Raw genomic sequence first — 15,963 nt, 5'->3', positions numbered from 1 at the left:
AGTTAAAGACCATATCTTGAAAATCATTTGAAGCAGCACCTGACCTTGATCTCCTAACAGCATTTCTCCTGAATTTGCACATGCTGTCAGGTTTTATTCATGGTCGTGACACCATGTGGTATTAATGTTCCCTGTGGACGCAACCAACTTTTTCATAGATTTTCCAGGCTTTCATTCATTACTTAATTGGCACACAGTAATGTAAGAAATGAAGTACATTCTTATAGGGCAGTCATACTTCATACAGGCACCAAGCTGTTTGCCAGCAGAATTAAAAACAAAAAGGAGAAAAATTTTCATGTGTTCCTGCTTCATTCTCAATTTCATTAACGAAGCTGATATATTGCCAAGTAGTGATCCCACTACCTGGGGTTTGTCCAGTTTGAGAACTTAAGTGCACGTTTGAGGGAAGAGGGAAAGAAGGAGAGAACCAGCTTGTATAAATCAGATTAAAGTATTGATAGCTCCTAAGCAATGCTCATTCCAGGAACAAGCTCACTATGTGATAATACCACTGCTATAAAAGAAGTGCATTTTGAAAGCATGCCACTCTGCAAATACCTGATGGGTCATGAGTTCTTGCAGCTTAGTTCCTAGAAGAGAAAACAGGATTGTTGGGAAAGTTAAATACACTAGATGGAGATTATCCACATGACTTAATATGTGAGAGACTTAACAGCTGCTGGACCTTGCTTTGGCTGTAGTTGATGGTTCAGAGCCATCTTGGAGCAGAGAAGAGGAGAAATTGTTACAGCTGGTATAGACTAAATGAAAAAATCAGGGACTTGATCCAGGCCTAGTTAGCAAAGAACTTTACTGTACTGCAGTTAGCCTTGGTGTGCACATTCAGTGGGAAGGGCATGGTTAATTGCAAACCTACAAGAACAAACTCCTGTCTCTCCTTGCAGGACATCAGGACCATAAAACGTTAATAGTGTGTGTTACGATTCCCCCTCTTTGCCTGATTCACAGATGATGTGCATCTGTCTCTGCTCTCAGCCAGAGTTCATCTCAAGATGAAGACACTGGGATGCTGGTGCTTTTTGCTTGGGAGCCTTCGATGCACCTGGGACCAGGGCAGCTTTGCCCCTGGTGTTGAGTCTGGGCTTGGCAGATGGCTCCAGCTTCCATACTATCACCCTGGTATCTTGCATCAGCAGTAAGAAACCCTGCATTATTTTTATGTGATACATTAGTCTCTCTTTTTTTTTTTTTTTCCCCACAAAGCAGAACATGAGCAAAGGGTTGGAGGCAATGTGAGATGACTGGAGGAGTGATGGATAACAGGGTGGTGGGTAGAAAAGGGGGAAGCTGCAGTTGCAAGCAGAGGTCTTCAGTGGCTCTATCAGTAAGTATCCCATCCACTTTCCTGTCCCTCTTTTGCACACACACACAGGGAGTGCAGCAGTGGCAGACTGGGAAAGAAAATAAGTAAATAAAAGTGTCACAAGGGTAGACGCATTTGCACTTGGTCTCCTCTCATCTCTCTGCATATATCTGCTGGTATGTAAAGATCATACAACCAAGAGACATAGCATTGACTTAGAAAATTTATACCACTGAGCATAAAAAAAAAATTGAAAAAGAAAATTGTAGGAAGGGCATGACTAAGGAAGAGAACAAAAGGAGATTAATTTTTTTCCTTTGCACATGAGGGTTTTGTTGGGACAATTTCATGGAAGCACATATTGCCAGTGCCACTGCAGGAGCAGCTCTGACTCAGAGAAAATAGACTGGATGGGAGCTTGCTTGTGCTGAGGTCCCTCATGTTCTTGATCCTTACCTGCCTAAATCAGGGTTCCCCAAATGGCATCAGAGCCAGACAGAGGTGAGTCCAGCAGCAGAATCCCAATATATGATGGCTTCAAACAGAAGAGATATCTTCATCTGCAAGCTCTTCTGATAAAACACATCCAAACTACATCAGAGAGGGCAGGAAGAGGATATATATCAGCATAGTTTCAGCTGATTTTCCTGCAATTTTCCAATTGTCCAGTAAGCTGCCATGTCCAGAGGAAACTCTTCCCTTCTGTGTAGTTTCACCATGTAACTGAAAAAGCAGCACCCAAGGATGAGATTGTTGGTCTGACTGCTGTGGCTTTGCCTGGCTGACCAGGGCTTCAGCCATGAGCTTCAGTTGGCATATGCCAGCACCCACTCCTCATCCTCATACTGTACATAAGCACAGTCATTCCTGCAGCCCTGACAGCTTGTGATCTTCTTCTGGCTCCCATCAGACACAGGCCTATTCCCAGAGTCACCATGAGTAGTGTAACACCATGCCCTGCAGGTGACAAAAGCTGGTCCTGCACTGGGCTAACCCCACCTTGCCCCATGCTCCCCATGACTTGTCCACAGTGCCGGGATAGGGTGATGGTTGGGATCAGGGGAAACAAAGGCCACCAGTGTTGCTGGTGGGGTTGCCACAAGCTTGAATGCACATCCCTGCTCCTCCAGGGGTAGGTGGGGAGGATTTGGGACACCGTGATACGGGCTCTCCTGGCCTCCATGCCTTGCATAGGACCCATCCAGGACCACAGTCAAGTTCAGGGGTGAGATGAGGTCCAAATTTGGCCTGTGTCTTATGTGTGGAAATCTTTTTTAGAATATGCTGGAAATTTTTTTCCTAAGGCACTATATCCTCCAGGGCATCCTTTCCTCCTTCTCATTGCTAGTTTCTACACAAATGTAGGATCTTTGATGCTTAGTCATTCTACTAGTCCTGCTGTTTATTGCCTCCGATGGGCATAATTCTCTGCTCAGGAGACCTTTGCGAGTTGCTGTAGAGGAGCTGTAGGCTGTTGTCATTCCATTTCCAGGGGGCAATAAACAGTAGCAGTCAAACTTCCATGGAGCGAAGACTGTGAGATTATTCAGTCATAAAGAGAGGGAAGAAAAACAGATACATATTGTGTGTGTGCTCATTTGCACATCACACAAGGATGTGCAAATTCTTCTCAGAACAGAGTCTTGCTATGAGGTAGAATACATCCCCACTTAATTTTTGGCTGATGACTCAAATGAGGGAATTCTCCTGCCTGTGCCTGTTTTCCTATGTAAATCAAAGGACTTGTAGCTCTTCCTGTCTAGCTGAAGTACTTTCAGAACCAGGTCAGGAAGGCAAGAAGTGTTTCCCGGGGTTAATAGCTTGTGTTTTTTTCCCTCCTCTTGAATGAGAGGAAGTTCTAGAGAAACCACATTAGTCTTAAGATGGAAAGGGCTGGAATTAGAACCAGCCCATCATTGCAGTCACTTGCATCTGACCTGAGGGTTAAAAAGTCATCCCCGGAGAGAGCTAAAGCCTGTTAGAAAGGAAAGGCCCCTTCAACAGCAGGGAATTACTGCCTACATGCAGACACTGGCTCAGAAGCAAGTGATATTGAGGGTTTACTTTTGGGGGCTGTGATTCTGTGGACTAGTCTAGTGGGACTAAGCCATTAAGAGTTGCATGACCCCAAGGACCAGAAGGGATTTCCAGCTCACCAGCAGCAAGGGTTTGGCCCACTGGGAAACCCAGTTGCTCAGCACCTTCATGGACTTGTTCAGCATCTGGCAGCATCTATCCCTAAAATGTTCCCCCACTTTAAAATGTAATTACAAAACCCTTTAACTACATAAACTTCTAAATCAATTATCTTGGCAAGCAAATGTGTATGGTTTTGAAATCTCCCTTTAATTAACATAAAGTCCAATAAAAGGAAGGTAGATCTAGGCCATCACATGGAGGTTAACCGTCTCTCACTTCACATACTCCCAAGGCCTGGGGAGAGTGCACCAATGCAATGCTCAAGCTCAGTTTCAAATGCCACGTGTATGATCAAGACCTCCCTTTCAGAATAATGTTTTCATTCTGATGTACTACTGGGGGACTCTCCTTGGAAATGCAGTGGGCAAAACATACTGTTTTCAGTGTTGTAAATCCATTAGCTTTTCCCACTTACTGCTCTTTTGTTTCTCCCTACTTTCATTGCCAGCCACACTCCACTTCCAACAGCCCTGCCTTTAAATTCTCTCTTATCCTCTTGTCTCTGTCTCATCTCTTCCCGATGGAGCCCTCAGTTCTTTTATTGATGGACACTGAGCTTGTCCTTTGTGCAAAGGTGTGGGAAGAAGTTGCAAAGGAGAAAGATACTTGCCAATGAAATATCTGTGCACTTATTAGCAAATTATTAGTTATAAGTTTCTCTATTTCTTATGTGCACTGGAACATATTCAGTGTGTGAGTGAGAGAGAGAGAGGCAACACAACATCTTAATGGGCTGTGGGTCAGCCCAGTGTTTGGTACCTGACATTTCCAGGCAGATCTGGAAACCTACTGACTGCTCCTGTTGTGAAAATCATGTGGACCAGATGCATGTGGTGGGTGCTTCTTCATCACAGGGACAAACTAGGATGTCCTCCAACAATGTTCATCATTGTGCCTTTGTCTGATCTCCAGTGTCCCTGTCCTTCTCAAGTTCCACTTTATTCAATAAGGGTCACTTAGGAGACACCTGAAGTGGTCTTCTCAGGTCTGGGCCTTGGCCTCTGCCAGCATGGAAAGTCACCTACTACTGATGAAACTAAGAAGATTATCTGGTTGTTAGTGACTTCACTGCCTGCATTGTATCTAGGCAGCATGTGTATATTTGCCTGCTGACCCAGAAACAAGCTGTTGTAGCTGAGGAAGTTATCTGGGCAGCCCAAGATGTTAAATCCTAAGACATGAATTTGTAAGAATTTGGAGAAAACACCTCAGATGTTCAAGATATTTATGACACTGCAGCAGAATTGTAGCCCAAGAGGGATCTCAGCTCAGCAAAGGATTCACAAGATTCATCTCCTAGACATCGTGGCATGTTGTCAGCACACATGACCCCTGTGTCTCATGTCTGGGTGCTAATGAGGACAGACATTCAGTCTTCCCATACAAAGATGGTCCTGTTTTCTTAAGCTGAGCATGGCAGTGTTGTGACATGGTATAATCACGGTGGTCTTAATGGGTATATCCTCAGTATTACTATGTCTGATAATGAATCCTGGTAGCTAAGCAAATGCCTGATGATACATTAGATTCTCTCATTTCGCCTTGATTTGGAAAGCATGGCATATCTCTCACGATCATCCCCTAATGGTCTTGTTCAGCAACATTGTTTTCTCTCTAAATCCCATGTCAGACAAGTGAGAGCTAGTTCCAGGACTGTTGCATGTCACTAAAACAACATTCATCTAAGAATGCAATTAGAGACTTGAAACAAATTTGACTTGACTCAGGAGAGTAGCGGAAATATCCAAGGGACTTGTGATTATATACTTCCTTTTTTTAGAAAACATCTAAATTTCAGGTTCTTTTAGGTTTGGGATTTCATGACAATTACCGCATTCCTGGAGAGTTAAAATCACTCAGCACTTGGCTAAATGCCTTCTGAAGATATCCTGAAATGCCCCATCTATTACAGCTGCTCTGTTCAAGTCACAGCTCTGACTAGTCACCCAAGGGGATAAGGAATTCCTTTTGTAGGAATTAGTTAGCTCTATGTTTGGTGTTGTCTACTCCTGAAGAGAAATGCTGTGGCTTTACAAGTTTAATTTGAAATCCAGATCCTAAAGGAGGAAAGGTGGGGGCTGTCCCCAGCAATTGTATGGTCCTTCTCATGTACTCGTGCACAGTGACTGGCCTCAAAACTCAAAACATCCCTCTCTTCCCTTAGCAGAGGGCAAGCTGCCATAGAAGTAGAAAAACTTGCTCTGTATCAGCTCAAATGGCAGATCATGATCCTTGCAGGAAAAGGGCAAATAGAAATTCAGGCCGTGCTTGGGGAGAAACCAATAGACAGGGACTCCCTGTGTGCAGAGTATCATGCTTTTTGTTCCAGCAGCAGAGAAAATAAGGCACATCACGCCAGAAATTATTTCTGATTTCCTTTGAGGAGATAATTCCAATTAATACATGGATTATATCTTGGTGCTTGGAGTATGCAGAACCCCTATCTGCTGAGCCCAGCTTCCCAGCAGCATCATCCTTTGCATCAACTGCCCAGAAAGAAAGAAAGACCAAAGAAAATGTGACAGAGCTCCCTCCAGCTCCCAGCTGTGTCTGCCCACAAGCTCCGTCAACAGAGTTGTGGTAATTACATTACTTGTGATTTATTTAATATCTCCATTCAGGAAAAAGAACCAGGAAGTCTGGCTGTGACAAGCAATCAGAGGGTACTCAGCTGATGAGCAGCTCCCCATTACTGAGAGAGCAGTAGGAACCTTCGATGGATTGGATTTAAGTAATGGTTTGCCAGAGGGATGGGGCCCACGCCACAGCAGCCAGAGCTCCTCTGCACCATTAAGGAGCTGTAAGTGGAGCAGGAGGCGCAGTGCAGCTATTGACTGTGTAGGTGGGCATGGAAATGGGTTTAGGTAACTGTTTACTTCCTGAGAGATGGAAAACACAAAGGGATATTTCTTTGGCAGCTTTCTGTCTCTCTGATCTTGGCTGCCCACATCAGCAATTATATTGTCTGTCTCTCACATACTCAAGCACAGTGACCAGCTTGCTGTGTCCATGTTGCTGGGCTACAGTCCATGCAAATCTTTCTCTGCCATGCAAATCTTTATCTTTTAAAAATATTTAAATTAACCATATTAAAAAAATATATATACATTTCTGATAGGATTTTATATCAGACCACCACATAGGCAGATCAAGTATTGCTACAGCTCTTTCTTCCACACTCTTTCTTCCTTCCACTAACCCCTCTGTGGGTGAATGGGAGGCACATAAGCAGCACTACTTTTTTCCTCCTTGTCAAGGTAGTAGCTGAGGGCTAATGGACCCATACTGCTCTAGAAGACCAGAGTTGAAATATCTGCCATGAGACTGACCTTCAGGACACCTGAATCCATCCTGATGCAGGATCCATAAGAAACAGGCATGCAGGTCTGCACTGAGCTGCCTGCACATGTGCCCTTTAGATTTCTTAGTCAGTAGCTCAGATGTAACCAGTAAAGAGGAACCAGGTGCCTCCCGTATGTTTCCTCCCTATGTTAACCTCATGACTACTAGTGGGCTCAAGAAGCAAAGCATCAAAAGTCCCAGAGTCAGACTCTTCTGCTGAAGGAGAAGATGCTGCTCATTATTTGCTGCACATTACTTCATGTGGGGCAAAGTTAGGAGGGCTGCACTGGCCTCCTGACAGCCCCCTGCTCTCACTGCAGTCACACCAAAGTGCCTTGGCCCAGCTCTTTCCAGTGTGACCACTTTAAGCAAAGCACCTTGATCCATACCAAGGGGGCTGAATGGAGTATCCAAGTGTGAAAACATTGGCTGCTGTCCCATTTACAAAAAAAGGACTAATAGTACCTACTCACCTCTGGGAACCATATGAAGCACCTCCAATGTATTAATTGTTTTATTTATTTTGTCACACTTATCAGCCATTCAACTCTCTGGGCACACAGCCTACACATTAAAACCCTGAGCATATACTTTCTGTAAAACCAGGCATGGGTGTGAAAGAAGAATGAGAGATGCATTACACAAGAAAATGACGACAACAGTATATTTTTCTCCAATTCTGTTATTGATGGAACCATTCTAAAAATGTTGGTGACATCATGACAAGAAGATGAGGGCAATAAAAAGCAGGTGTGTGGAAAGCCATGCTGGAGCATAGGCACAGATACTCAGCCACCAGCCAGCCTGTCTGATGCTCAGGAAGTCCCATAATGCTTTTTACATTATTATTTCCCTAATGATCCCACTAGAGATGTGGAATTCTGAGGAGCCTTAAATATGTTGTAAAGAGTCACAATGGCAAATCTTCTCAGTTTTTCTAAGAAATGTCAGGCTGCAGTGATGAATGTTTCAGCTTTAGAGCATCTCAATGTGTAATTTATTTGCTGTAAATTAATTGCATGTGTTAGTTTCATTTTCTTGTGGCGAACAATCAGTTTTTGCTCCCATTTTAATTAGGTAACACCATAGATTCCTTTGTTATCATAGCACAGTGGTTTATGCACATCACATCTAATTCTAAGGTAGACAATTTAAAATCATTGTCTAGGGGCCAGCGCAACTTTTGAGTGACATTAGATTATCTGTCAGCTGCAGCTTCTGGGTCACTGCCAGTGAAGATTTCATGCACAAGATCAGCTAGAGAACCCACACTGGGCATTGGTGCATGAGGAGGTGTTTGAGAAAGCCCTATGGAGAAACCAAATTAAGGAGCCTGGAATTTCTATGGAATTGACATGATGTCAGAGACAGGCCCAATTCTATGTCACCAGAAGGTGCATTCCATCTGGCAGGTGTTCACTGGTCCCTAAGCTATGACAATGCACTGACATTAGACAGATTGCTTCAACTAGAAGCCTTTTGGATCATCTATATTGTTAATACTTTTGGTCCACATCAAATCCAGCACCTTTGTCAGCTGTTCTAGCTGGGATGGCAAAGACAAAGTTCCAGTGGAGAACAAATTTTTCCCTTGTATTCAGGGACTAGGTGGGGCTGGATAGAAAGACATAGGACAATGTGGAGAAAGCCATGTCTGCTGATGTTGGCAGATAAAAGCTAATGGACTCTAGCAGCTTGCACTTAAAATTTTCAAAGAGGCTGAAGAGATGTAAAAATACCAGCTTAGGCTGCCATTGGTTACTTTGGGAAAATCTCTAATTAAGCAATAGTTTTCAGTCATATTTACCCTTCCCTGGTCTACAAGAAACATACTCCTACTGAACTATATGCTACTGAAACAAAACAAATCTATCAGTGTGCAAATGCTGCTGGAGTGAAAATGGAAAAATATTGATTATCATAGCTATTAAACCATTAAATCCTGTGCAACTAATTAATCTGCAAGGGAAAAGTTTGTTAGTGGGATCTCTGCTTCCTGCTGGGAACCTATAAAGCACGCACCACTACCCGAGAAGTCCCCAAACACGCGATCAACCTCCACTTGCCACTGAAAGTTTCTTTATTTCGCAGATTCCCGCAACGGCCGGTGGGATGTGAAAACCACCCTGAAAACGCCCCGCGGCGCAGAGATTTCGCCATTCGCGGGCCGTGGAGCCTGGCTGCCTGCTGGCAGCTCTGAGACGGCGGGGCCGACCCTGCGGTGCCCGTGCTGGGCCGGGCTGGCTGCGGGACTCCCGGGGCTGCTCGGACGGGAAGGAATCGAGCCGGCGGCGGGACCCCCGGGGCTGCCCGGGACGGCGGGGTCCGGGTGCGGAGCCGCCCGGAGCCGCCGCGCCCCCACCCACGCCCGGCGGAGCTGTCCGCCGCTCGTGGTGCTGAATCCGCAGCGACCGCCCAGCCCCTTCCCCGCCCCTCCTCCCTTCCTCCCCGGCCTGGGCTCCTGCAAGCAGCCGGCAGCCCCGGGGCATCAAAGCCTGGGGAGGGCCTCGTTTCTCCCTCTCATATCCCCCTCCCGCCACCTCACCCCGCCTTTTTTCTTCTTCTTTTTTTTTTTTTTTTTTTTTTTTTTCTTTTTAAGCCGAGGGGAGGAGAGGAGCGCGGCCACGTTACACCCCTCCCTTCCTTGCAAATCCCCGCTTGCACTGCAAACAATCTGCCTTCCCTATTGCATCCAAGGGAGATAGCAACAGCAACATCATCACGGCAAGCCGGATGGGAGACCGGAGAGGAGGCTGCTGCTGCTGCTCCTGCTGCTGCTGCTGAGGGAGAACGGCGCACACGCACGCACCAGCTCGGTGTTGTCAAAGCAGTAAGAGCCGCACGAAAAATAAGCCATGCTGCCCCGTGTGTCTGGCGCATTGTGCTCCATCCCAGCCTTTTAGGAGGAAGAAGAAAATTATCTGCTCCGATTGTTTTTTTCCTTGCCAGCGAGAGTGCGACAGACTTGCGATGGTTGAATGTCAATGCCTGTGAGAGAGAACAACAGTCAGAGGAGGAGGAGGACAGAAGGGGAGGAAAATGAAGGTGGGGACGGTGGTGGAGAGAAAGAAGGAGCCTCGTCCAATGCATCAAAAGGAGGTCCCTGCAATTGCCGATAGAGCCCCGGCTGCCTCGCCATCCACAATGGTCTGTACAAGCTGCCAATGCGTTTGATGACGTTCCTGTTTTGTGAAAGGAGGAAAGGAAACGTGACCATGTAAGATCCACGTTTCCCCGGTCAATTACATGCGAAGAATAGATCCGATTTCGACGTGGGTTTTTTTTTTGTTTTGTTTTTTCTTTTTGGTTTGTGGTTGTTTTTTTTTTTCTGGTCCAGGATGGTAACAGCTTAGTGAATAACACAGCCGCCTTTCCTCACCAATTTCCCTCTAATTTTTTTTGGTGTGGTCCAGACAGCTGCTGGAATAGAGAAGGTCAGAATATATAAATATATTAAAAATATACATGATATATTATATATATATTATATATATAATGTATTTATCTCAGTACATCTGGGATTAAGCTCATTGAATGCTAATTATTTCTTTCAGGACTTTTAATATTTACAATGAAATCTTTTAAAGGCAACCGTAAAATCTGAAGTCACCTGGGAGTACAGTGTTGGAAACGTAGGGTGTTTTCCCACAATGTGAAGGTCTTTTTTCTCAAAGAGGCAAATTTGATAATAACGACAGCTACCAATTTTGCATTTTGATAGTCCGACCGGCTGCTATTTTGTCTGAGTGCACACTGGGTCTCGTGTGATCGGGTTTTATTTTTTAGTTGAAAAATTATTAACAAATAGAAGAAAAAGGAAAATTACTTGAGATGCCAAATACTGTCGAGAGAACCATATTCTCCCTCCTTCCCACACCCACCGGCGACGTGGACCCTTCTTTTTTACAGGCTTAGGAGTTGCAAGAGCCGATCGGGGGCTTTCTGACGAATCCGCCCCGGACCCCGGACCCTCAGGCGTGGGAGATTTATTTCCTCTTCCCACTGATTTCTTAACAAACTTGTGGTAGGGGGGAGGGGGGGAAGAGGAGTTGGCAAGAATCCTCCGGGACGACAATTTTTTTTTTTTTTTTTTGTGGGGGGGGGGCCGGGGGTGTTTGGTTTTTTATTTTTATTTTTATTGTCATCCTCGGCGGATCTCATCTGGCTGCCGGGGGTTGCACCCCCTCTCCCTTCGGCTCTGCTTTTGTCCTTTCCCCGCCGGCCAGGGCAGCCTCCCACACAAACACACACACACACATACACCCCGCCAGGCACTGAGGCCGCAGCAGAGCCCCCCCTGGCCGCGGGGCTCCCGGCTCCTGTCCTTTTCTTTCCCACCCCGTCCCCTCCTGCCAAGGAAAGGCACATGTTAATACCACCCGGCGCGGGCATTTTCTTCTACTGCTGCTGCGGGCTCCTCCGTCCGAGACAGATGTTGCGAAACCAAGGCCTCCTCAAGTGCCGCTGCCGCATGCTCTTCAATGACCTGAAGGTCTTCCTCCTGCGGAGACCCCCCGCGCCGCCGCCGCCCTCCCCGCCGCCGCCGCTCCCCATGCCCGGCGGCGCAGAGGCGGCGGCGGGGGCCGCACCGCCCGGGGGGCGCGGGCCCGGCTGGCGGGCGGCGGCGGCAGGAGGCGGCGGCGGAGCGGGCAGCCCGGCCGCCGAGGAGTGGGACAGCCCCGCTGGGGAGCCGCCCGCCTCCCTGCCCAGCAGCACCTCCTCTGATGACTTCGGCAAGGGCAAGGCCGAGGACCGCTACTCGCTGGGCAGCAGCGTCGACAGCGGCATCCGCACCCCTCTCTGCAGGATCTGCTTCCAGGGGCCCGAGCAGGTGAGACCGCGCACGGCGCTGGGGCGGAGGGGTGGCTGCCGGGCTCGCTCTATGGCAGCCTTGCTCCAGCCTGCAGGACCTGGGGCCTGCTGCTCGCAGGGGTTTCCCTGGTACCTGGAACAGGACTCCAAGCCCACAGGGGCTCGTGGTCTCTACCTAGATTTTGCTCGGCGGTTTTTCTCAGGGAGGTGTGGGATGGATGGAGGCCTGCTCCATCCCTCTCTGCTGCTCACCAGCCTTGCTCAGAACACCTGTGCCCAGCCTCTGTAGCATGGCAGGGACTGCTGGGCTGCTTAATGGAGCAGTGTATCTCGGCGTGAGGGCTTTGTGTTGCCTCACGGGTATCCAGTTGTGATGATCCCTTAAGTGATGCAAAGAATGTATCTAATGTGCTGTTTGCTTTTAAAAATACAACTTCAGTCTGTATAAACACGTGGCAGGAGGCAGCCCCACCTCATCAGTGGTTCCCAGGGAACAGCTAAGTAGGAGCTCTGCAGATTTGCCATTGCTTCCATGCTCCCAGTTGCACTAGCTAGAGGAGGAAGACTACTGATTACTATTGGACGTGCTGAAGTTCCAGTATTGAGATGCTCCTTGATACAGGCTGAGGTTGGGCAAGTGAAGTTTTCCTCCACCACACAGGAGAATGAAAGAAATGCAGCCTCACTAGAACGTAAGGTGCCACCCTGGGGCATTATGCTCCCCATTTAATGACAATTAAAAGCAGTTCACATATTTTCAGGCTGGCAACTTCCTCACAATAATATACACAGCAACATTTGTACATAAAGAGACAAGGAAGGCTGCACACCTTTATTGTGGGATCAAGCCCAGATGTGCAGATAACCTTTATTCCCCAGGATATTCCTGTTAGCTGTGAGAATAAGGTATCCTTGGACATAAGGCTTGCAAGGTTCGACTTGGCTGATACCCACTTTCATCTGAGGCACAGATCTTGGCATGTAGAGTGCTATGTTTTTGCTATGTTTTTTCTTTCCCCTTCGTAGACCTGTGTGATTTCCTAAGGAAGGGCAGTGCTCACCTGAGAGTGAGCACAGGCACACAACCTGCTGGTCATCTGTAGTGCAGTGATCACACCTCCCCTTGTGTCTGTCCAAGGATGGTGGTGATGGGGACAGGGAGGTGGGGAACATACTCTCATTCTTCTTTAGGAGAAGCAAACCCTGCCACCAGCTAATTTGAATATCCACAGCCCAGCTGCGTATGTCAGACCAAGGGTCCCATAGACCAGAGCTCAGTGTTCAATGGACTGTAGCCTTCTCTAATGGTTTGTGCAGCTGACTGATAGCTGTGGGACACAATTTTCGGCATAGGCTTTTAGATGGGGGTGGGTAAAATCATTCTTTCTTTGGAGATGCTTTATGCCTTCCTCAGTTGACTGTCTCCTCCCTGTCTCTTCTGAAAGTTGGAACCCGTGCAACTCCCTGCCTGGGAATTTGAATTATTCCACATTTCTAGTACTCTTCCCTGGCTTGCCATTCTACCTGGGTACACGAGAAGTAGTGCCTGCAAGACTGGCTTATGTGTTGGAGCAAATAGAGCCTAAGCAGAATTAAAATAGAGGTAACTCGCTTCCTTGGAGAACATTAGTGCTCAAAAATAATTGGATGCTAATTTTCACACTGAAAACCTGTGTATGTTGCATTGTAAAAGTGAGACTATTTGCTGACCATCTGCCAGCCTACCTGAGTGAGAAGCTGAGCAGACGTGACTGACATCTAATAGAGTTTCACCAGGATTCCTCTTTTTTAGCTTCTCACAGTTTCTGACCAATATAATAAGACACTTACAGCTGGATTCTGTCACTCATCCTTGAGCAGTCCCTTATTCTGCAAATATTTTTTTCTTCAGTAGCATGGCTTGAGGAGTATCTGAAACCCTTTGCCCTGCAGCAGCTGGGAAGCACAAGTCATTATGGAGGCCCACATCCTGGGGCTTTAAAGTGTGGCCAGATCCTGACACAGTTTTCTACAAGTAAAGTTCAGAATAACTGACAGCTGAATCAGTGCAGCTGATATCAAGACCTCCAGTCTATTTGGCCCTTTTATCAATAAAACTCCAATAAAGCTGAATCCCAAATTCATTGTTCTTTTTTATTATGACAGTTTCTACTGGTTCAGCCTTTATTTCCCCTTCGCTTTCCAAATCAACAGCTGAGCAAGAACCCATAGTGTTTTGGACCCTCACAACTATAAAAGTCATAGATTCACATTCTTCTATACTACCCTTGCCAAGATCATCATGAAAATTTATCCACTTGGAAACAAAATATAATTGCTAGTTCTTTGCTGTGCATATTAATAACAATGACAGATATAAATAGTGTTTTTTTTACCTGTCAAAAACATCTGAAACAGCTGCAGTTGTGGGCAAATCTGCAGGGCTGCATCACAGTACCAAGAACAAAAGCCTTCATTATAAATTGACTGCTAGGTGTTATAAGCTTATTTACCCAGATAAAATGATGAGTCTCCAAAAGATGTTTTAATCCTGGTGGTTTTTTTGTGGTTTTGTTTGGGTTTTTTTTGTTGTTGTTGTTGGTTTTTTGGTGTTTTTTTTTTCAATGCAACAGCCAAAAAGGTTTCTTTACTAATCTGGCTTTGCAAGTAGGTTCTATATAATATGTAATGCAAAACAAAATTGGTAGGGATTTTCACTTTAAATTTATGATTACCCAACACGCATGCTACTTCAGGCTACCAAATTGCTTGTATCTTAAGCTCCTCATGTTTGTTTGTGGCTCTTACGGGTAAACTGATTCCCTCATTTTAAAATGTGCTGAGGACCATAGGAAGGAGTAAAGCTCATTACTGTAAAACTGTTCAGATTCTTCCATGTTACTCAAGAGAAACCAGTGATGCAGACAAGAAAGAATGGATCTGATGACATGGTGACCACAGCATCTGGGCTCCCATTTTTAGGGCATGAAGAGCAAGCTCTGCTCGGGTCTTGCAGTTGAAAAAGGCAACTGTTTTTATGGGGAAAGAGGGCTTAACATCATAAAAGCTGATGGGCTGAACTGCAAGCTTGGCAATGGCATTGCCTTTCAGGGGGTTGCTTGGCTTTTTCAAAGATTTCACTGAATTAGCGTCCTGCACCATTGTGTCAGCTAATTCTGAGACCTTGGATTGAATGGCAAAGCTCTGGGGAGAAAGAGCTAAAGAAAGATGCTGGAGTATTTTCTTCTGTTTTGGTTAATGCTCAGTGTTTGCAGAATTTTTGTCTGCTTTCCTGGATCTCTGACAGTGTTCCACGAGAGAAAGAAACTAAGATGAGCTCTGCTCTCACAAATGCTTCACAGTACTTGGTATGGATCCAAGTTGAAAGCAAGTCATGGAAAGTAGCAGGAAAAGACATGGGTGAAGAGTCCTTTTGCATCAGCAGATAAACTGTTTGCCCATGTCACAAGCAATTAGCAGTATGGTGGAGTTTAGGAGTTCTAGAGTTGGTGCTAGCTGTGCTGAAAATAAATACAAAATAATTCTTGAATGAAGCAGATCATATGGAAATCACTGTGTCTCAAGGATTGCTTGTTAGGTTTTCAGTCAGAACATGAATACATCTTTTCTTACTTGTCAGTTTCTCTCGGCATTTATGTATTTCTGTGTTGCAAGTAAGAAAACTATAAAGATGGAGATTTGAAAAATCAGTGCCGATAGGATTGGCTAACTAAGGAGTATCAGAGAGCATACTGTGGACTCTTGCCTGTAGGCTGCTAGCTTGGACTTAGCTTGGTATTCAACAGAAATGTTTGAAAATAGACTATTCTTCCTGCTGAAGTCCCCTCCAGACCAGGGATAGCAACTCATTCATATGAGAATATGAAGATCTGCAAGGAATTTGGAAGGGAAGACAACTTATAATGGATATTAGGACATGCATTTCCATGTGATATTTCATTATGCTGTGGAGCTCCTTATTGCAGGACATTAGGAGGGCAAAGAACTTGACTAGTTTAATGAAGGATTGTAAAGCTACATGGTTTTTAAGGATATCTAAAGTCATCACAGTTAATACTTTTCAATGCAATATTCACACTTCAGGTTTGAAGCCAATCTAGAGATCAGGGTAACACCAAAGAGAAGCAGAGCCCTAGGGCTACTCTCCAGCCCCACAATTCACCAGACCCTTGTGTCTGGCTGCTGAGATCAGGCTCTCCAGGTACCTATCTGGAATTCATATCTTCAGCATGCAGGCACCTGCCCATGCTTACAACCTATCTAGAGCTACAGTGGCCCTAATT

The 15,963-nt window shown here is 45.8% G+C and overlaps 1 protein-coding gene across 1 annotated transcript in view; it reads left to right on the top strand.

The window, feature by feature from the left end:
* Positions 1 to 11,234: 11,234 nt before the first annotated feature.
* The window catches only part of MARCHF4 (membrane associated ring-CH-type finger 4), a 106,935-nt gene continuing 102,206 nt past the window's right edge, over positions 11,235 to 15,963 (top strand). The window contains exon 1 of the mRNA XM_030454520.1: positions 11,235 to 11,699. Coding sequence (XP_030310380.1) covers positions 11,235 to 11,699 — 465 coding nt within the window. The remainder of the gene's footprint in view (positions 11,700 to 15,963) is intronic.

The sequence above is a fragment of the Calypte anna genome, chromosome 7 (assembly GCF_003957555.1).
Source record: "Calypte anna isolate BGI_N300 chromosome 7, bCalAnn1_v1.p, whole genome shotgun sequence".
Classification (NCBI taxonomy): domain Eukaryota; kingdom Metazoa; phylum Chordata; class Aves; order Apodiformes; family Trochilidae; genus Calypte; species Calypte anna.
This window is presented reverse-complemented; position numbering and strand designations above follow the sequence as displayed.